This window comes from Trichechus manatus, unplaced genomic scaffold (assembly GCF_000243295.1).
Source record: "Trichechus manatus latirostris isolate Lorelei unplaced genomic scaffold, TriManLat1.0 scaffold00113, whole genome shotgun sequence".
Classification (NCBI taxonomy): Eukaryota; Metazoa; Chordata; class Mammalia; order Sirenia; family Trichechidae; genus Trichechus; species Trichechus manatus.
The window spans coordinates 6,112,407-6,130,343 of record NW_004444049.1 but is presented as its reverse complement, the minus strand read 5'-3'; the positions used below and the strand labels follow the sequence as shown (position 1 = coordinate 6,130,343).

General features: G+C 55.7%; 2 protein-coding genes across 2 annotated transcripts in view; one reads left to right on the top strand and one right to left on the bottom strand.

The window, feature by feature from the left end:
- Positions 1–1,955, top strand: part of SAC3D1 (SAC3 domain containing 1) — a 2,400-nt gene extending 445 nt beyond the window's left edge. The window contains exons 2-3 of the mRNA XM_023738124.1: positions 3–149; positions 1,185–1,955. Coding sequence (XP_023593892.1) covers positions 3–149; positions 1,185–1,687 — 650 coding nt within the window. The 3' untranslated portion in view covers positions 1,688–1,955. The remainder of the gene's footprint in view (positions 1–2; positions 150–1,184) is intronic.
- A 235-nt stretch (positions 1,956–2,190) lies between these two features.
- On the bottom strand, positions 2,191–12,199 carry NAALADL1 (N-acetylated alpha-linked acidic dipeptidase like 1). Its single transcript, XM_004383750.2, has 18 exons — positions 12,015–12,199; positions 11,759–11,931; positions 11,545–11,666; positions 11,028–11,150; positions 9,464–9,747; positions 9,268–9,372; positions 8,523–8,608; positions 8,320–8,439; positions 5,156–5,241; positions 5,010–5,073; positions 4,855–4,922; positions 4,392–4,483; positions 4,221–4,311; positions 3,403–3,484; positions 3,153–3,326; positions 2,991–3,078; positions 2,795–2,887; positions 2,191–2,414 (listed from the first exon to the last, which is right to left on the bottom strand). Exons 1-18 carry the CDS (start codon positions 12,197–12,199, stop codon positions 2,228–2,230), a joined length of 2,223 nt encoding a protein of 740 aa, XP_004383807.1. The 3' UTR covers positions 2,191–2,227.
- Between the last annotated feature and the right edge of the window lie 5,738 nt (positions 12,200–17,937).

Genomic DNA, 17,937 nt, shown 5'->3' with positions numbered 1-17,937 from the left:
CGGCACGGCGCGGGGGCCTGTGGACCCAGGGCTGCTGCAGGCCCAGGTGCAGGAGGGCTTCGGCTCGCTGCGGCGCTGCTACGCGCGCGGCGCCGGGCCCCACCCCCGCCAGGCCGCCTTCCAGGGCCTCTTTCTGCTTTATAACCTGGGTGAGTCGGGGACCGGCGATGGGGCAGCGCTCAGGGGCTGGGGGCCCTCCATGAGGACAGTGGATGCCGGGGAAGGGAGAGCCATTAGCTCCCTCCCGGGGAAAATCAGAGGTACCTCGTAAATGTGTGTATCCAGTCAAGATCCCAGAGCCCCGATGTGTGGCCTCGGGCCTGCCCCTTCCTTTTTCTGGGTTTCCGTTTTCTCGGAAATAAAAGTGAAGACGGAGGTATTGGAATGGGGAAGTTGGCCTAGCTAGTGGTTTTCAAACTTTTAGCATCTACTCCCACTCAGTGTTGCAAAGCAGCAAAGGACACACATGTATGCCCACGAACATACCTGAGACATGAGTTTCTAGCTCTTTCTGCGGGGAGTGCATTCTGATAGATTCTATTCCATCTAATTGTAATAAAATGCTCTTGACTTCACAACCTACTGATGGGTCAGAAGCCCCAATTTACAATAGTGGCCCAAGGTTCCAATGTCCGCGACTCTCCTGGAAGGGAGGCAGTCGCCTCGAAGGAATGGCCTTCCCTGGCGGATAGGGGAAGGCGTGGAAGCGCGAGCTCCCAGATCTGTGGGGTGCCTGGCAGCCAGGGCAGTTGGGAAAGGGCTAGGTTCGAAGTCAGAAACTTGGATTTGGGGGTCAGGCTCCACTATATGGCAGCTTTAGGACAGTCTTAGGCAAGTCATTCAGTTATCTGGGCCTCAGTGCCCCCCATCTGTAAACGCTTCCCTCATACCATCTGGTATGAGGATCTAGTCTGTTTGAAGGAGTTCTGCAACGCCTGGCATCCCGTAAAGATACGGATCAGGAAGGGGCTGATGGCTCAATCTTGCCTCTCAGAGGAAGGAGGGGGAGTGGGCGTGGCTTTGCGGGGTGGGCGTGGCCGGAGCTGGAGGTGAGCAGGACCAGGGTGGAGACCACCCCAGGGCCGGAGGGCATGGGCGGGGCTGAGGATTTGATGGTTTAGGATTTGTTGGGCTTGATCCAGGAAAGAGCCCCAGCATCTTCATCCTGGCTTACGCCTTCTTAGGCTCTGTGGAGGCCCTGCACGAAGTTCTGCAGCTGCCCGCCACCCTGCGTGCCTGCCCGCCCCTGCGCACGGCCCTTGCCGTCGACGCCGCCTTTCGCGAGGGCAACACTGCCCGTCTGTTTCGACTGCTCCGGACCCTGTCCTACTTGGCAAGCTGCGCTGTGCATGGCCACGTGGCCCATGCCCGCCGCGGAGCCCTGGCCCGCCTCGCTCGCGCCCTGAGCACCCCTAAGGGCCAGACCTTGCCCCTGGACTTCCTGGTGCACCTGCTGGCCCTGGACGGACCCAAGGAGGCACGGGACCTGTGCCAGGCACATGGGCTGCCCTTGGACGGGGAGGAGGGAGTCATGTTCCTGAGGGGTCTCTACAGGGAGGAGGGGCTACCACATGCAGGGACCTGCAACTTGTTGGTGGACAGCAAACTTCGAGGGCGCACCCTGGAGGAGGTGGTCATGGCAGAGGAGGAAGATGAGGTAGTGGACAGACCCGAATCCCAAGCATGAGGAAGGGCTGCGCAGTCCCCAGAGCCCCAGGACTGGGGCAGAGCACTTAGGATTCTTTATCTGTGTGATTCCCACCCAATAAAAGGGACTTGTTTCATCATGGCCAATAGCTAAGCTTGATTTATTTGGAGGAGGGCAGGAGAAAGTTGAGACATGCTAAGGGTGTAGGGGAAGAGGAACCCAGGCTGGGCAAGTCCCTATCCACCCTGGGCCTCAGTTTCCCCACTGGTCCTTAAGGGGTGGCCTTGGTGATCTCAGGGTTGGCATCATATGTCCCACCCTCATCCACCCACCGCCAAGAGCACCTGCCCTGTCTGATGCCCTCCACCCTCCGCCAACTAAGAGCCAGGATGGGGGAGACTTTCACCCGGGGCTTGTTGTTCCCCTTGGGTCTCCACAACCTGCCTCAGAAGCTTGCGAGCATCCTAGGGTCATGCCGGCTCCTCGGATCGGGAGAGACGGGGACATACCCCAGGAAGGCTGGAAGAGGGAGGGCTAGGGCAAAGGGTGTTGGGGGGAGCTGAATGAAGAGGGCTGGTGTCAGAGGTCAGCCACAGGCCTCAGGGTGGCTGCTGCGCCCTCCAGGGCCGTCACCACGATGCTGAGCTGCTGCTGCACCTCAGCCCAGGCTGCAGATCCTGGAGCTGTGTTGTTGGCCCTGGAGCAGGCATTGGCCAGGCCTGGGAATGTGGCCACTCCTCCCGTGCGGGGTGCCCAGAGCACATGGCTGACAGGAGAAATGGGGAGGATCAGGGTCAGCGGGGGCCAGGAAACGGGATGCCTCAGCCTGGAACAGGCTCAGCTTCTGTGCCCAGCTAGGAGCAAAGCACCCCCTCCACACACACACACACCACCTGTGTCTGAAAGCTGGGGCTGTTACGGCCATGGAGGTGGGAGGAGAGGTAGGTTCTAGTCCCTGCTCACAGGGAGACCTTATGGTTTGCTTCCCCTCCCGGAGCTTCCAGTTCTTCAACTGTCTCAAGAGGCTGGGCATGCTCTAAAGTCTGGAGCAGTTCTGACATCCTCCTTCCCCTCCCTTGTCTGACTCCCACTGGCCATTGCCCTGTCCCACCCGGGCACCTCCCACGGGCTTTGGGACAGGCTCACCTGTAGTAGCGTTCCTCTGGGAAGGCTCGAGGGTTCAGAAAGGCCCGTTCTAAGAGCATCAGTTGGTCGTTAAACATCCGGACCTGCAGGGGGCTAGGGAAGGTGGGTCCTGCCAGTCACCCTGGAGCCAGCAGCAGCCAGGGTGCCCTGCCCTGGACGACCCCCTCCCGGACACCCACCCGCTGCCCTTGCTCACTCGGGGCTGCCCTCCTTCAGTGCTAGCATGCGTTGGTTCAGAGCTGCAGCTGCCTCCTCAAACTTCTCGACCGCGCTCACCAGGGGCCCTGTGGGGAACAGCCAGCAGCTTAGGTCTGGGGGGTGCATGGTTTCCCACGCCTCCGTGTGAGGGGTTTCCTACCCAGGTCGATGTTGTGCTGCTCCAGCAGGGCCCTGAGGTCCTGCTGGGCAGCCTGCAGGAAGCTGCGGAGGGTCTCGCTGTAGTCGCTGACGTTGAGAGGCAGGAAGAGGCTGTCACTGAGCCGGAGCAGCACGCTGCCTGCTGTCTGGCCCACCGCCCGGTGGCAGCCGAAACCTGCAGGGAGGGCCACAAGGTCAGGACTCAGCACATGCTCCTCCAGCCCCAGGAGGCCCCTTGCCTCTCTTCTCACCAGGGTCCACGAACTTCTGCACATAATCGAAGGTGTCGAAGGCTGTGTGGTAGGTGGGGTAGATCCGGGCGGAGGTCTTGCTCTGGGGGAAGAAGGCCCAGAGGGCACAGCTTGGGAAGGGAAGTGGGAGGAGGCATACCTACAGTGAGCTACAGTGTATGGGCATTATTCGGTTAAATCCTCGAGCATCCGTTTGGTAGGTTGTGGAATTCCCACTTTACAAAGGAGGAAACAGGCTCAGAGGGGGATAAGTAAATAACCTGTCTGACGTCACACAACTAATGAATGGCAGAGCTGGGCCCGGTGCCAATTTCACGTGAAGGAAAGAGCCTGGGCTTTGGAGTCAGACAAGGGGCTTCAGATCCCAGGTCCACACCCAGGAGCTGTGTGGCCAGGAAGAGTGAAGGAGTCGGGAACAGGGAGACCCAGGCCGGGCCCCCTGCCTCCCTTATCTCATTTCACCCTCACCCCAGCACTGTAAGTCATCATCGTCTTATACCATTATTTCAGCGATTCTGAGATACAGGCTTTCACATGCAAAGATCTCTGAAATCAGGATCTTTTTACGGTCACTGTCAACCTGCAAGGAATTGGCAGCTTTTTTTTTTTGTTTTAGAATAGTGCACAAAATAAGGGTGCAGCTTATAACCGGTGGTATCTTAAACTTGATAACATAGATGGGCATAAACATGCTCAGAGAGGTTAAGAAACTTGGCTGAGGTAACACAGCTACTGAGTGATGGAGCTGGATTCAGTCTGCATCAGAGCAGCTGAAGGAGGGATGGTATGGGGCAGGGGATGGAGGGGTACCCACTCACTGTGTCATAGGTGTAGGCAATGTCTATGGAGGAGATGCCCAGGAAGTGAAGGAAGGGTGCATAGTCGCTGCCGGCACCCAGAGGGGTCAACCTGCAGAGAGCAAGAGGGTTGAGTTGGAGGGCGCTGGGCCGGCAGTGTGCCTGCGACCCCCATTCTGTCCCTGGGTTCACCTGGGGACCACGCCATACACCGAGCTGCTGCGGTTCAGGTGCCGGATCCAGTTGCCATAGATGGTGAGCCCTCCAAGGCCTGGGGCGGGGATCTGGCCAGAGCAGAGTCCAGCCTCAGGTGGGGGCCCATGGCGCCCTGCCTCAGCCCCAACTACAAGGCCCACTCCACCCCAGTCTCCAGTCCTCCCTGAGTCCAGCCCCAAACCCATTGCCGTCCAGTTGATTCTGATTCATAGAGACCCTATAGGGGAGAGTAGAACTGCCCCATAGGGTTTCCAAGGCTGTAAATCTTTACAGAAGCAGACTGCCACATCTTTCTCCTGCGAAACGGTGGGTTGGAACCACCCACCTTTTGGTTAGCAGCCAAGTGCTAACCACTGCACCACCAAGGCCACCTTACTAGTTCAGCCCGCCTGCCCATCTAGTCCCACCCTAGCCTACCCTTAGGCCTGCCCCTTTCCACCTGTTTGGTCGAAGAGAAGATGACGCTCTGGACTGGAGGCGTCCCATGCACCCTCAGGGTGGCGTTGGCTGTGGGAAGAGCAGAGAAAAACTATTCGGGCCCAGCCCCCTCCTTTACTCCCCTACCCCCACCCCGGTCAGCCCCGGCCCCCATACCAAACACCGAGATGTCTACGTTGATGTAGGCCACAGTGCGCTCCTGCAGCTTACTGAAAAATTCCTAATGGTGGGAGCAGCCGCGTCAGCCCAGACTCCCTGCCCTGGGAGCCCCCTTCGACCCCCACCCTGTGAGGCCCACTCACCTCCGTGAATTCTGTGGAGCCAATGAGCCCAAACTCCTCGGCCCCCCAGCTGGCTAACACGATTGATCTGCGGGGACGCCAGGTGCCTAGAGGGGGACAAAGGCTGGAGGGCAGGGTCCCCTGATCCTGGGGTGGCTTAGGGGAAAGATCGGGGCACACTGAGGAGGGGAGGACTGAGAGGGGCAGGGCAGCCAGTGACTGAGCCAGGCCTCTCATTTTTCCAGCCTCCCTCCTCTGCTGTGACCACCCCCCGCAACACACGCTCTCCTCCCAACACCAGCCTCCCTTCTGCAGAACCGTTCTGCCTCCCCTCTTCTCTGCCCCTACGCTTTGGGAAGACTGCTGATCTGCCACCCCACTCCCCTCCTTGCAGCCTAGCCAAACCTCACCCATAACTTTCTTCATGGGTTGATAATACAGTAATGGGCTGCTTAGGGCTTCACCCATATCAAGTCAATCCTCAACATCCCCTGGAGAGAGGGACTATTCTTGTTTCCATTTGACAGTTGAGGAAACTGGGCCAAGTTAAATGATGTGCTGAGTGAGCGTCACACAGCTCTAAGCAGTGGGGCCAGAGCTCACAACTAGGCATCTGTTTCTAGTGTCCCTGGGCCTAAGCACTGACCCATACTGCCTCTCACAGCATCCTGCAGCTTGCCTTCTGGCTCTAGTCTGTGCTGACACTGCTCTTGCCATGGTCACCAGCCACCTCCAAGAGGCCCCGGTGGGTCGGTGGGTCGGGGCTTGCCCCTCTCACAGCTGGGTCCAGCTGCTCCCGCCTCCTCCAGACTCTGCCCTCGCCCTCCGCTGCAAGCGGGCGCCTGGTTTTGCTCCCACCCCTGGCTGCAACTCAGTCTCCTTGACTTCCTTATTCTTCTGTTTTAAATAACTTTTAAAAGACGATTAAATGATTACATACAACTACAAATTCCCACACTTACTCCTGCCAAAGATGCATAACCTGAATCTGATCACGGAAGCATCACACAGACTCAAATCGAGGGACATTCTACAAGATAATGTCAGGTCTGGGAGAGACAACGACTAAAGAACTATTACAGACTGAAGCAGACTGAGGAGACATGCAGTGTGTGACCCTGGATTGGATCCCCAACCATATATATATATATTTTTTTTTTCTATTGCTATAAAGATCATTATAGGAACAATTGGCAAAATTGTTTGATTTCCTGACTTTGATCACTGCACTGTGGTTATGAAAGAAAATGTCCTTATTTTTAGGAAATATACAGTGATGTGTTTCGGGGTAAAGGTGGAGCTCTTCTGCAACTTTCAAATATTTCAGAAATATATATATAGACATATTTCTATATACATAGATGATAGAGAAAAGGCAAATAGAGTAGAAACTTTAGTAGTCATCTAGAGTATCTGGATGAAAGGTATGTGTGGATTCTTTGTATTGTTTTTACAACTTTTCTAATTGTGACATTACTTCAAAATAAAATGTTTTCTTTTAAAAAGACAGAAATCCCAGCACTAGCAAAGGGTAAAGTCAAAAGCCCAGCCTCTCTGCAGGCTGACTCCCCATCCTGCCCCGACGAAGACCCTTTCAGTGGATCTCAGCCACACCTGTGGTTGCATGTACCATCCATGTCACCAGCTCCCCAGTTTATGTCTCAGATCTCTTTTCTGATCTGGAGCCAACACATGAAGAACAAAATTCCTGTTCTTCCTCCCAGACCTGTCCTATTAGACCCCATTTTATTTCTCATAAACAGCACCTCCATATACCAAATTGCTCAGACTGGAAACCGGAAATCCACCAGCCCTGCAGTCCTCCTCTCCCTCACCTTCCTAGCCGGCAGACCCCAAGACTTCTCAGACCCTCCCCGCTGCCCCCAGCCTGGTCCAAGCCCCACAGTCCCTCCTGGCCTGGATGACAGTAGTGACCTCTCACTGGTCCCTCCACACAGGCCGTGCCTCCCCATCCCCTTCCCTACTTGGCAGCACTTTAAAATCTGGACTTGATCTTGACACTCTTCTGATTAAAACCCTTCTGCAGCGTAGTAGACAGGATAATGCTCCCTCCCTGTCCCCGCCACGATGTCCATGTCCTAGTCCCTGGAACATCAGAATATGTTAGGTTCCAGGCAAAGGGGACTTAAGGTTGCAGATGTAATTGAGGTTTCTAACCAGCTGACCTTAAATAGGGAGATTATCCAGGTGGGTCCCAATGTAATTAAGGATCCTTAAATGTGGACGAGGGAGGCAGAAGAGGAGTCAGTCAGAGGGAGCTGTGACTACAGAAGAAAGGCACAGAGAGGTACAACGTTGCTGGCTCTGAAGGTGGAGGAAGGGGCCGTGAGCCAAGGAGGGTGGACTCTGGAAGCTGGAAAGGGCACGAAACAGATTCTCCCCAGGGCTTTCAGAAGGGAAGGCAGCCCTGCTGCCACCTTGATTTTGGCCCAGTGAGCCTCTCATTGGACTTCTAACCTCCTGACTGTAAGATAATAAATGTGTGTTGTTAGAAGACACGAAATTTGTGGTAGTTTGTTACAGCAGCAATAGAAAACTAAGTGGCTTCCTACTGCCCTCAGGCCAAACTCCAAATTCCAAACCCACTCTCCTGCCTGCTCTGCCACCTCATCGGGCCACATCGGCCTCCCTTCCACCTGCACCCTCCTTCCCACACCCGGAGCTTCCTTCTCGCATCCTTCCCTGAAGCGCTCAACTACTGTCTTCACAAAGGCCTTCCCCAAGTTGACTAGCACCTTAGATGTGTTTTCTTTACAGCATGTATCACAGTTGTCATTACGTGCAGGGACCCTGGGGTGTCCACTGTGGGGTCTCTGGTGCCTGGAGCTGGCCTGGCACATAGTAGCACATGAGACATTATTTGTTGAGTTCGTGATTGTCTGTTGTCCCCAGCTGGGCTGCAGTTCCCTGAGGGCAGAGGCTGGGCAGTGCCTTGGTGACCGAAGCACCCGGGCTTAGTTCCATTCCATTCCCTATCCCACATAGAGTTACTCAGGCCAGGGCTGGTGTCCCATGCCTCTGCCCCCAGGGCCCGTCAGGCTTGGCACAAGTAGGCCTTGAAGAATGAGGGAGGAGGCAGGACTGGATGCCCATGGGCTCAAGAAGGACTGAGTTGGAAGTGACCCCTTGGTGGGGAGAGGCCCTGGACTGGGGGAGGGGCTCACCCTTCTTCAGCAGGGTCCCCAGGACGCGGGACAGCTCCAGGAGGACAGCAGTGCCGCTGCTGGGATCCACAGCCCCATGCACCCAGCTGTCCCGGTGGTTTCCATACAGCACGTAGCGGTCTGGCCGAGGAGCAGCAGAGAGTCAGAGAACCAGGGGAGAAGGAGGGGTGGGGGAGGAGTCAGAGCAGCGAGGAGGTGCTCACCAGGCTCCACAGCCCCGCGGATGATCCCCAGGACGTTGGAGGAGTTCCGAAGCTCCAGGCGGTTGTACACACTCATGTTCACCTGGCTGGGGAAGTGGGGGTGTGTGTCAAGGGTCTTGGCCCTGCACTCTCCCTCACCAAACCCAGGAGAAACAGGGGCCAGAGAGGGAAAGGAGTGGCAGTGAGCCTAGAGCCCAGGTCTTCTGACTCCAACTCTCCTTTCATACTTTCCTCACTCACTCAGTAAATACTTAGTGGGCACTTAGTGTATGCCCGTGCCATACTAGTCTCTGGGCAAAGAACAGGCAGGAAGTGAACAAGTGCCGGAAAAAAGGGGCTGGGAGTCACTAACATGTGAGATGGCCCTGGCAGCCAGGGGACCCTGTAGGGAGGGAAGCCAGGGCCGGTCGCCAGGTGAGGCAGGAGCCAGTGTGGGGAAGGGTGTTCCCAGCAGAAGGAACAGCAAGTGCAGAGGTCCTGATATGGGACTGAGCTTGGCATGTTCAAGAAAGGGGGCGGCGTGGCTGCTGGCAAAGTGTGGGGGTCTGAGATGAGGTGGGGAGGGGCCCCACAAGGCCTTGTAGGCTCCCCATCTGTTTCACTGGTGAATGTTTTTTGGCTGGGGGGAGGGGACTTGAGGGAGAAGAACTGGAAAGGCCAGACCATAAAGTGGGAAGATGGAAAGTCCAGGGTGGGGGGAGAATAACAAGGGGAGAGGAGAGCTGGGGAAGTGGGTCCCACTCACCTGTCTGCCTGGAAGTCCCCATCAGCCTGGAAGCCAGGCCCCAATCTGTAGTCACAGCCCAGGGCTCCCTGCCAGGTGACCGGTGCCAAGTTTCCCTTGAGGTTACTGAGGAGCAGGGGGGCCTTCAGGGTGGGTGTGGAGGTTAAAGTTTGGGGGCTATTGTGGGGTGGGAGGGGCCCCCAGGGCACAAGCTCACCAGAGTAGGACTTTTGCATCCTCGAAGCCAATGGGCTGGGAGGGAATTGGGGGAAATCCAGGGGCAGAGGCAGGGTCCAGGCGGAAGGAGGAGTGGGTGGCCGGAAGGTAGGGAGTCAGGGGGTCGCCAAAGTATGCAAAGTAGGAGCCTCGCTCTACCCCCGAGGGAGGCAGCTTCCATGAGTAGGGGAAAGTCTCGTTGGGCAAGCTCTGGCCGTCGTTGATGTCGGCGGGGTCCGTGTACACTAGCAGCCCGGCCACCCCATAACTGGCTGCGTTCACTGCCTGCAGGGGGCAGAGGAGGCCGGGGCTTGGGGCACTTCCTGCTCCTCTCCCTCCCTCCCTCCCAGGGACAGCTCTATCTTCCCAGGCAAGATGGCAACTGCACAAGGCCTGTATTGCCCTGCTGCTTTGTAAAGGCAGAGACCTTTAACACGCCAGATGTGTGCCAGTGGGTCTGATTAGACCACGGACATCACCCAGCAGCAGCCACATGAAGTGACAGGGACGCGGTGTCTGTACATACTGATCCAGAATGATGGGCAGGATGAGCTAGAGTGAAAAAGCATGGCTCAGAACAGTGCGTCTAGTATTCGACATTTATGTCAAAAGCAGGGGGTGGGGAGGAATAAGAATCCATGTTTGCATATGCTTCTCCCATAAGAATACTCTGGGTAGATAGCCCAGAAACTAATAAAAGTTGTTACCTCTTTGAAAAATGTGGCTAGAGGAAGAGTTTTTTTCACTCTATCCCCTTTTTATAAGGAGCCCTGTTGGTGTAACTGCCAACCAAAAGGGACGCCACCCAGTAGCTCCAAGAGAGACGGACCTGGCAATCTGTTTAGTAAAGATTACAGCCAAGAAAACTCTATGGGGTAGTTCTACTTTGCAGACCATCCTGAAGCTGGAAGTTGCTCCATGTGAGGGCGGCGGGTAGCAGCTGTTCCCATCTGCCTGGGGTCTTTAGGAGTTGGAATCAAGTCAACAGCACCCAACAACAACATACCTTTTCATATTAAAAATTTCTTTTGAACCATAGACATGTAAAATCTAGTCTAAATTTTTAATTGAAAAAAAACAGAGGGGGCAACAGGAGGGATTTAAGTTGAATATTCAAAAGAACTACTTCACAGGAAGACTTAGCCCAATCCCTTTATTTCCTAAAGCTCAGAGAAGTTAGGGAAGGTACCCAAGGTCACACAGCAAGTCAGTGGCACATCGTGAATACCAATTGCCGTCAAGTTGATTCTGGCTCATAGTGACCCCATGCGTGTCAGAGTAGACATACTCCATTGGGCTTTCAGTGGCTACTTTTTCAAATCACCAGGCCTTTCTTCCAAGGCACCTCTGGGTGAACTTGAACCCCCAACCTTTTGGTTAGTAGTCAAGTGCTTAACTGTTTGTGCCACCCAGGGACTCAGAGCTCAGCTTTTCTGTACCTGCCCCCCACCTCCAGCCCAGGGTGCAGCCCACCACTCAACACTTCTCTTTCCCCTTCCCCTTCCCCTCTCTGTGGCCAGCCTCTATCCCCAGCCCAGGCCCCCTGCATTGACGGCTATGCTCACCTTTGCCCCGCGCCCTACACCCCCGTAGCGGGTCAGGGCAATGGTGCCGTTGAGCTCGATGCCCTGAGTCCGTAGCTCCTTAAAGTCTTCTTCTGAGCCCCGGTTGGCATAGACGAGGTGGCCCTAGGGGCAAGGGAAGGTGATCCTCAGAGCGGGGCCAGAGGAAGGACAGGATGGGGCAAGGAGAGGAGAGGGAAGGCTGGGTGGTAGGATGAAGGGTTTAGATTCTGTTTCTCTCCCAAGCTTGTAAGCTCCCTGAGGGCAGTCACACCAGATTTCTTTCTTCTGTGTCCAGGTGCCTATATCAGGCCTGGCCTTGAGCAGGAGCCATTAGTGTTTGTTGAATGACTAAGTGATGGAGGAACGTAGTGAGGGGGTGTAGAGGCGAGTCATTCTGAATGCTGAACCCCAATTGAGGTGCTTTTCCTTGATGCCGCTGGGGCAGAGTGGGGAGGCTGGGGGTGGGGAGCAAGGGGGAGCTGGGCCCTGGCAGAGGGGAGAGGCTAGTCCAGCCTACCTGCGGGGTCCCAGGGGGAGCATAGGCGGCATACGGTGGTACCACATCGGGCCCCCCCTGCTCGCCAGTGAGGTTCTCCTCAGTCCGGCGGCAGGAGAAAAGGACGGTCCCGGGGGAGTTCACTGGGCGGGGGGGCGGGGGACAGCATCAGGGCTGGTCCAGCAGCCCCCCACCCCCACCCCACAGGCACTACCAAGCCTGGGCAGGACCTCACCCACAACCACACGGTTGGGCTGCTCCTGGCTGGGGAAAGACAGCAGCACCTCGTACGTGGAGGCCTCGGCCGCGTCCAGGCCCGACTCTGGGTCCCTCCAGCGCTGCAGCAGCAGCTGGACCAGGGCCTCATCCTGGGGAGTGGAAGCCAGGTGCGGCTCCCTGGAGAGTTCTCTGCAGGTGGGCACATGGAGGGGCAGCGGCAGTGTCAGGGAAGGGCCTCTGGCAGACAGGGGGCGGCCAGACAGGTCTCTCACCTCAGGTTCTCCTGGATCCTGCTGGCCTCCAGCTGTCCTATGACACTGTTCAGAATCTCCAGGTCCAGGTCCTGGAGGACCACTGGGTCAGCCCCTTTGGGGATGGCAGAGTGGCCCAGGATGATCCCCAGCGCCAAGACGGCGGCAGCCCCCACCACCACCCCCAGCACCTTCGCCCACTGCATCCTATGGAGTCTGGGCCAGCTAGGGTGGCCCTGGTCGAAGCGCCTTCTAGATAGGGTATCGGACTTGTTAACTATTACCCCATGGGTGGCATCGCCCTTTGGCCCTCAGCCAGGAGGGAAAGTGCAGACCATCCTGAAGCTGGAAGTTGCTCCATGTGAGGGCGGCGGGTAGCAGCTGTTCCCATCTGCCTCAGTTCCCACATCACTTACCCAGAAAGGACCTCCAGCGGTATCACGCCCACACAGGGATGCTGAGACCCAGAGGGTAAGGCGAGGTCTCACCCAGGGTCTCCCAGTAGGACAGAGGCCATGCCAGACCTGGAACTCTGAGCTCCTGTGTCCACAGCAGGGCTGAGCTTCTGCCCGCCATCACTGCCTTTGTCCCCCTCGGTTTCGTTTCATCAGCTCTGCCTGCCTTGGCAGGTTTCGAGTCCTAATTCCATCCTGTCTCAATGTAAGCTGTGTGGCCTTGGGCAATTGACTTAGGCTCTCTGAGCCTATTTTCTTAGTTGTGAAATGGGGTTAATAGAACCTACTTCCAAAAAATGTTGTGATGTTGTCATTAAACAAGATAGCATCTGTAAAAACGTCTAGCCCAATGTCTGGCATACAGTGTGAGCTTGGTAGATTTTAGTCACCCCTCCTTCATCTGACTCCCTAAAACTCAAAGCCAAGAGCAAAAGGAAGGACCCAGAAGAATTCTTTCTTTGTATCCTGTAGGGGCTCTCACGTATGGGAGGAGGTGGAACTCTTGGAAAGGGAAGCTGCTTCAGAGGACAGTGACAGAAGCTCATGCTTTCCTTGGCAAGATGACTTCCTTCTCCATCCCCGGTCCTATGGAATTCATCCATCCGTCCGTCCATCCACCCATCCATTTATTCACCCATCCATCTATACATTTATTCACTCCTTCACATATACACGCAAGCATCATTCATTCATTCAGCTCTATGTGAGATCCGTGCTAGACCCTGGGGAAGCAAAGGTGCCCAGGAACTCAAGCCCAGCAGGGGAGACAGACAGGCTTTGAGTTCAAAGAAGTGGTAATTGCCCCTATAATGAAGACCAGAGTGCCCCCAATGAGGAGAATGAGGAATTCTGTCTAGGGGGGACATCTGAGAGGATCCTCCAAGGATGAGGAGGCATTCAGCATGCAGAGCAGGCATCCGTGCAGAGGGCCCAGCATGGGCAAAGGTGAAGAGGGAAAGTGAGACCACAAGGGAATCTCCAAGCACTGAGCCGCTTCCAGACCTCAAGACTGAGAGGTTCCCCAGGGCTCCTCCCACCCGCCATGGCCATCCTGCCTTGGGACTCTGACCAGCCAGGCTGTAGCCCATTGACCAGCCCAAAGATGCCTGAGGAGCTGAGGGAGCTGGGCCATGGTGTAGTGTGTGTGTGTGTGTGTGTGTGTGTGTTTGTGTGTGTGTGTGTGTGATTTCTCAGGCTGCCTCTCAGAGCAGGCCCCCTTCCTGCTCACAGGCCCATTTTGCTGGTACCACCGCTCACCCACTCCATGCCCATCTCCTCTATGCTGCTGGTCGGAGGGTGAGCGTGGGAGGACGGGGTGGGGGGGATGTGATCAGTGTCTTCAGGGAGGGGCACCAGGAAGCTGCCCTTCTTGGCCAGGTGATTATCAGTGCCCAGAATATGACCTTGGATCTTATCAGAAGCCCATCAGTGCAGCGACAGCTCACATTCCTTGGAGAACACGGAAGGACAGTCACCACCAGGCAGGCAAAGGGATGCCAAGGTCAGCTGATAAGCTGAGCCCCACCCCATCCTGGAATGATTTAGCCGTGACTCCTAGACGTGAAGTGGGTGATATCTGAGTGGGCGAGTCCTCTGTGAGTGTGGCTTATGTCTGAGAGGGTGTGAGACACACGAGGAATTGACACAGGCTGTTGGAGTCAGGTGTGTCTACACTGCTGGAGGTACCAGACGCAAACGTGATCAATTTCCTTCCCCATCTCGGTCGGGTGGGGTGGTGGCAGCGGTGTGATCCTTCCCTGAACTTTTGGTGTGAATGTGGGGATAGAACTCACCAAAGATGGCTACAGGGTGTGACCACCTTCCACCTTCCCAGTTTACTCTGACTCCAGGAGTTGGTCAGTCTCTGCAGGACCACCAATCCTTTGGTGCCGCCTCCTTTCCACTGCCCCTCACCTCCCTCTTGTAAACCCTCTCAGCTCCCTTGACTCTGCTTTGCTCCCAGTCACCTAGTTGCATCTGACTCTCTGCCTCCTCTGTGCCTGCACCTGCCTGGCACCTGCATGTGCCTGGAGAGTCACGTGACCTGGCTGGTCTCGCTTCACATTTGTGATCACACACCCGAGTCCTGCCCCCAGGACTGCCTGGCACTCCACTATCTTTCCCTGGCCCACTCTCTTCCACGCTCCTAGACAACTATCTCAGACCCTCTTCTCTCTTCTCAAGGACGCCGAGTGGCGCAGTGGTTAAGCGCTTGGCTGCTAACCAAAAGGTCAGTGGTTCAAACCCACCAGCCATTCCATGGGAAAGAGACCTGGCGATCTGCTCCGGTAAAGATTACAACCTCGAAAACCCTCTGGGGCAGTTCTACTCTGTCCTATAGTGTTGCTATGAGCCAGAACTGACTCCACGGCAATGGGTTTGGGTTTTTTTTTCTCTCTTCTCAAGCCCCTGACACGTTCTCCCCAACCCTTGCTCTCAACTGACAACTATGCTTCCTATTTCACTGAGAAAACCAACCCCTGCCCATCTCCCCGTCCCTCTCTCCAGTTACTGTGGGTGAACTGCCCACGCCCCATCGAAGGCCCACCTCTGCCCTGGTGCACTGGGGCCCAGCCCCTCAACTACTCAAGGACGCGGCTCCAGCGAGTCTCTCTCCTACCCATCTTTTTCTTGAGTGGATCATTTCCACCTGCCTATGAGCGCCTCTGAATTATGGTGTTGGCGAAGAATACTGAATATACCATGGACTGCCAGAAGAATGAACTAATCTGTCTTGGAAGAAGTACAGCCAGAATGCTGGTTAGAAGCAAGGACGGCGAGACTGTCTCACATACTTTGGACACGTTATGAGGAGGGACCAGTCCCTGGAGAAGGACATCATGCTTGGTAAAGTAGAGGGTCAGTGAAAGAGAGGAAGACCCTCAATGAGATGGACTGACACAGTGGCTGCTACAATGGGCTCAAGCATAACGATTGTGAGGATGGCGCAGGACAGGACGATGTTTCGTTCTGTTGTACGTAGGGTCACTATGAGTGGGAGCTGACTCAACAGCACCTAAAAACAAGCTCCCATTAAGTTCTCCCATCTTGAAAATATCTCTTCATTCTTCTTGCTCCTCCACTTGGAGGGTTTAGCAACTCAGAGGAAATGGACCTTTTCAAGTGCAGTTAGACCGGCTTGGTTGAGATTGCTGGGAGTCCCAGGCACTCAAACCTGCTTCTCTTGGGCCCTGAAGCCAGGTCTGAGCTGGGTAGGTCCACTGGGGATCACATGATCATTGGCCAGAAAGTTGGTACCACTGGGACGCAGGGCCTGATGGCAGGGGCCAGGAGAGCAGGGCACAGCTCATGACCTCTCTGGTAGCACACTTCGAGTAGCAGTTCTGGGGGAACGTGTGTGCGCGTGTGTGTGTGAATTGAAAGACCTTGTAGTGCCTTGGGGCCCACGCTGCCTTGCTGTGGGACCTCCCCTTCAAAGGGCCCGCTGGGCGGGGGCTGCTGTACTACTAGTACCACTGAACCCAGGACGGCTGCAATTCCAGGGCCCTGGGCTACAGGACGGTGGCCAGGATGTATCTGGGACATCTGTAAGCACTTCTGTGGTTCAGAGGTATCTGGGGAGCGGGCTCTGTAATACACTTGATTCCTGCAGCCAAGCAGTTTTCATGTAGCCATACTTGCTTTTCCAGGCTGAGGTGCTGGAGGTTTTCGGAGGAAGCAGGCTCAGACAGGACCATGCTGATACCTGTATCTTGCTGATTTGTTGTTGTTGGTTGCCGTGAAGTCTATTCTGACTCATGGAGACCTCCCGTAGACAGAGCAGAACTGTGCTCCATGGGGTTTTCAAGGCTGTGACCTTTCAGAAGCAGATCACCAGGCCTATCTTCCAAGGTGACTGAGTGGGTTCAAACCATGAACTTTTTGGCTAGCAGTGGAGTGCTTAACCATTTGTGCCACCCGGGGACTCTGAAGCAAATAGTGGAGCATATATTGTACACTGCTGCATTGACAAAGTCCCAGATTATCACAGGACAGTCATTTCTACTCTGTAACACATAGAGTCGCCATGAGTTGGACTTGATGGCAGAGGATTTGTTTGTTTGTTTGTTTTTAAAGGTTATGGGGAGTCCCTGGGTAGTACAAACGGTTAACATGCTTAGCTAAAGGTGGAAGGTTCAAATCCACCTCGAGGCCCTCGGAAGAAAGGCCTGGCCATCTACTCCCCAAAAATCAGCCAATGAAAACCCCATGGAGCATAGTTCTACTCTGACGTGCATGGAGTTGCTATGAGTCCAAATCCATTCAATGGCAACTGGTTATTGGGCTTTTTTAAAAATTGCCCTATAGGATAAGCAATTTTTTTAATCTAATTTAGCAATCTCAATTCTTTTTCCCCCCATTGACTATATGTGTGTCAGTTTCTTATATCTTTCTTTCTAATGGCTTTGTCCTTTTGCTGGTTCCCTCCTTAATGAGTTAAAAACAACCTGAACCAGGCTCACGCTTAGTATGGGAATTGTTTCTTACAATGAGAGAGACGTATTCAAGGTCACCAGGTGGGTAGTGGCTCTTTCCACCCCTCCCAGTTTCTTTCTGTCCTTTGGAATGGGACCAGCTGCATTTGATCCTCTGCTTTGATCCTCTGGGGAGGGGGCACCCCCCACCTTCCAGCCCCATCCTAGTGCTTCGCTTATCAGGGGACATTGCCCGGGAGTGCTCCTCTCCCAGGTGACATCAACTTGACCTGGAACCTCCTCTGGGGGAGGGGGTGGCAGAGCCGTGGGGCACGGTGTTCAGAGCAGGGTGGACGAGGGAGGTGGGGGGCTGTTAGAGGGTGCCCAGGGACTGAGTTCAGCTCGGAGCTATGGCCTCCTGCTCCCCGCCAATGCCCAGGGCCCACAGACACACAGCAGAATCGCGCAGCAGCCGAGTTTATTGCTGGAACCTGGAGAGCAGCTGCCGCAGTGGCTTCCCGAGGAGATGCCCGCTCTCCAGCCTCGGGCCCGGCCAGGGCTGACAGTGGCTTCTGTGGTCTTGGGGGAGGTTGGGCAGCAGGACGACCAGTGCTGTCTGCTGGGAGCAGGACTGCTGCAGGCCGGCAGGGCTCAGTGAGCGACACCGGGCTGACGCTCCCCACCGCCCCCACCACCACAGGCTCCCCTTGCACCTGCACCTGCACCAGTACTGCCTCCTGGTTGGCCTGGGCCTCCTCCCGGCCGGCCTGGGCCTCCTCCTGCTTGGCCTGGGCCTCCTCCTGGCTGGCCTGGGCCTCTTCCTGGCCGGCCATCTCTTCCTCCAGCTTCAGGGTCTTATACAGTGAGTTGGGCTGGAACAAAGCATTGCAGGTGTCAGAGGTAGGGAACGGACCCTGGGCAGATGCCTGAGGCCCCTCTAGCACCCAGCTGGGCTGGGAGGCAGGGAGAAGGGTCTCACCAGTTTCTGCAGCTTCTCCCCCAGAGCCACATTGTCCACTTTGGTCCTGCTCAGTGACTCCCAAACCCTAGGGTTGAAAGAGAGACCCCTCAATC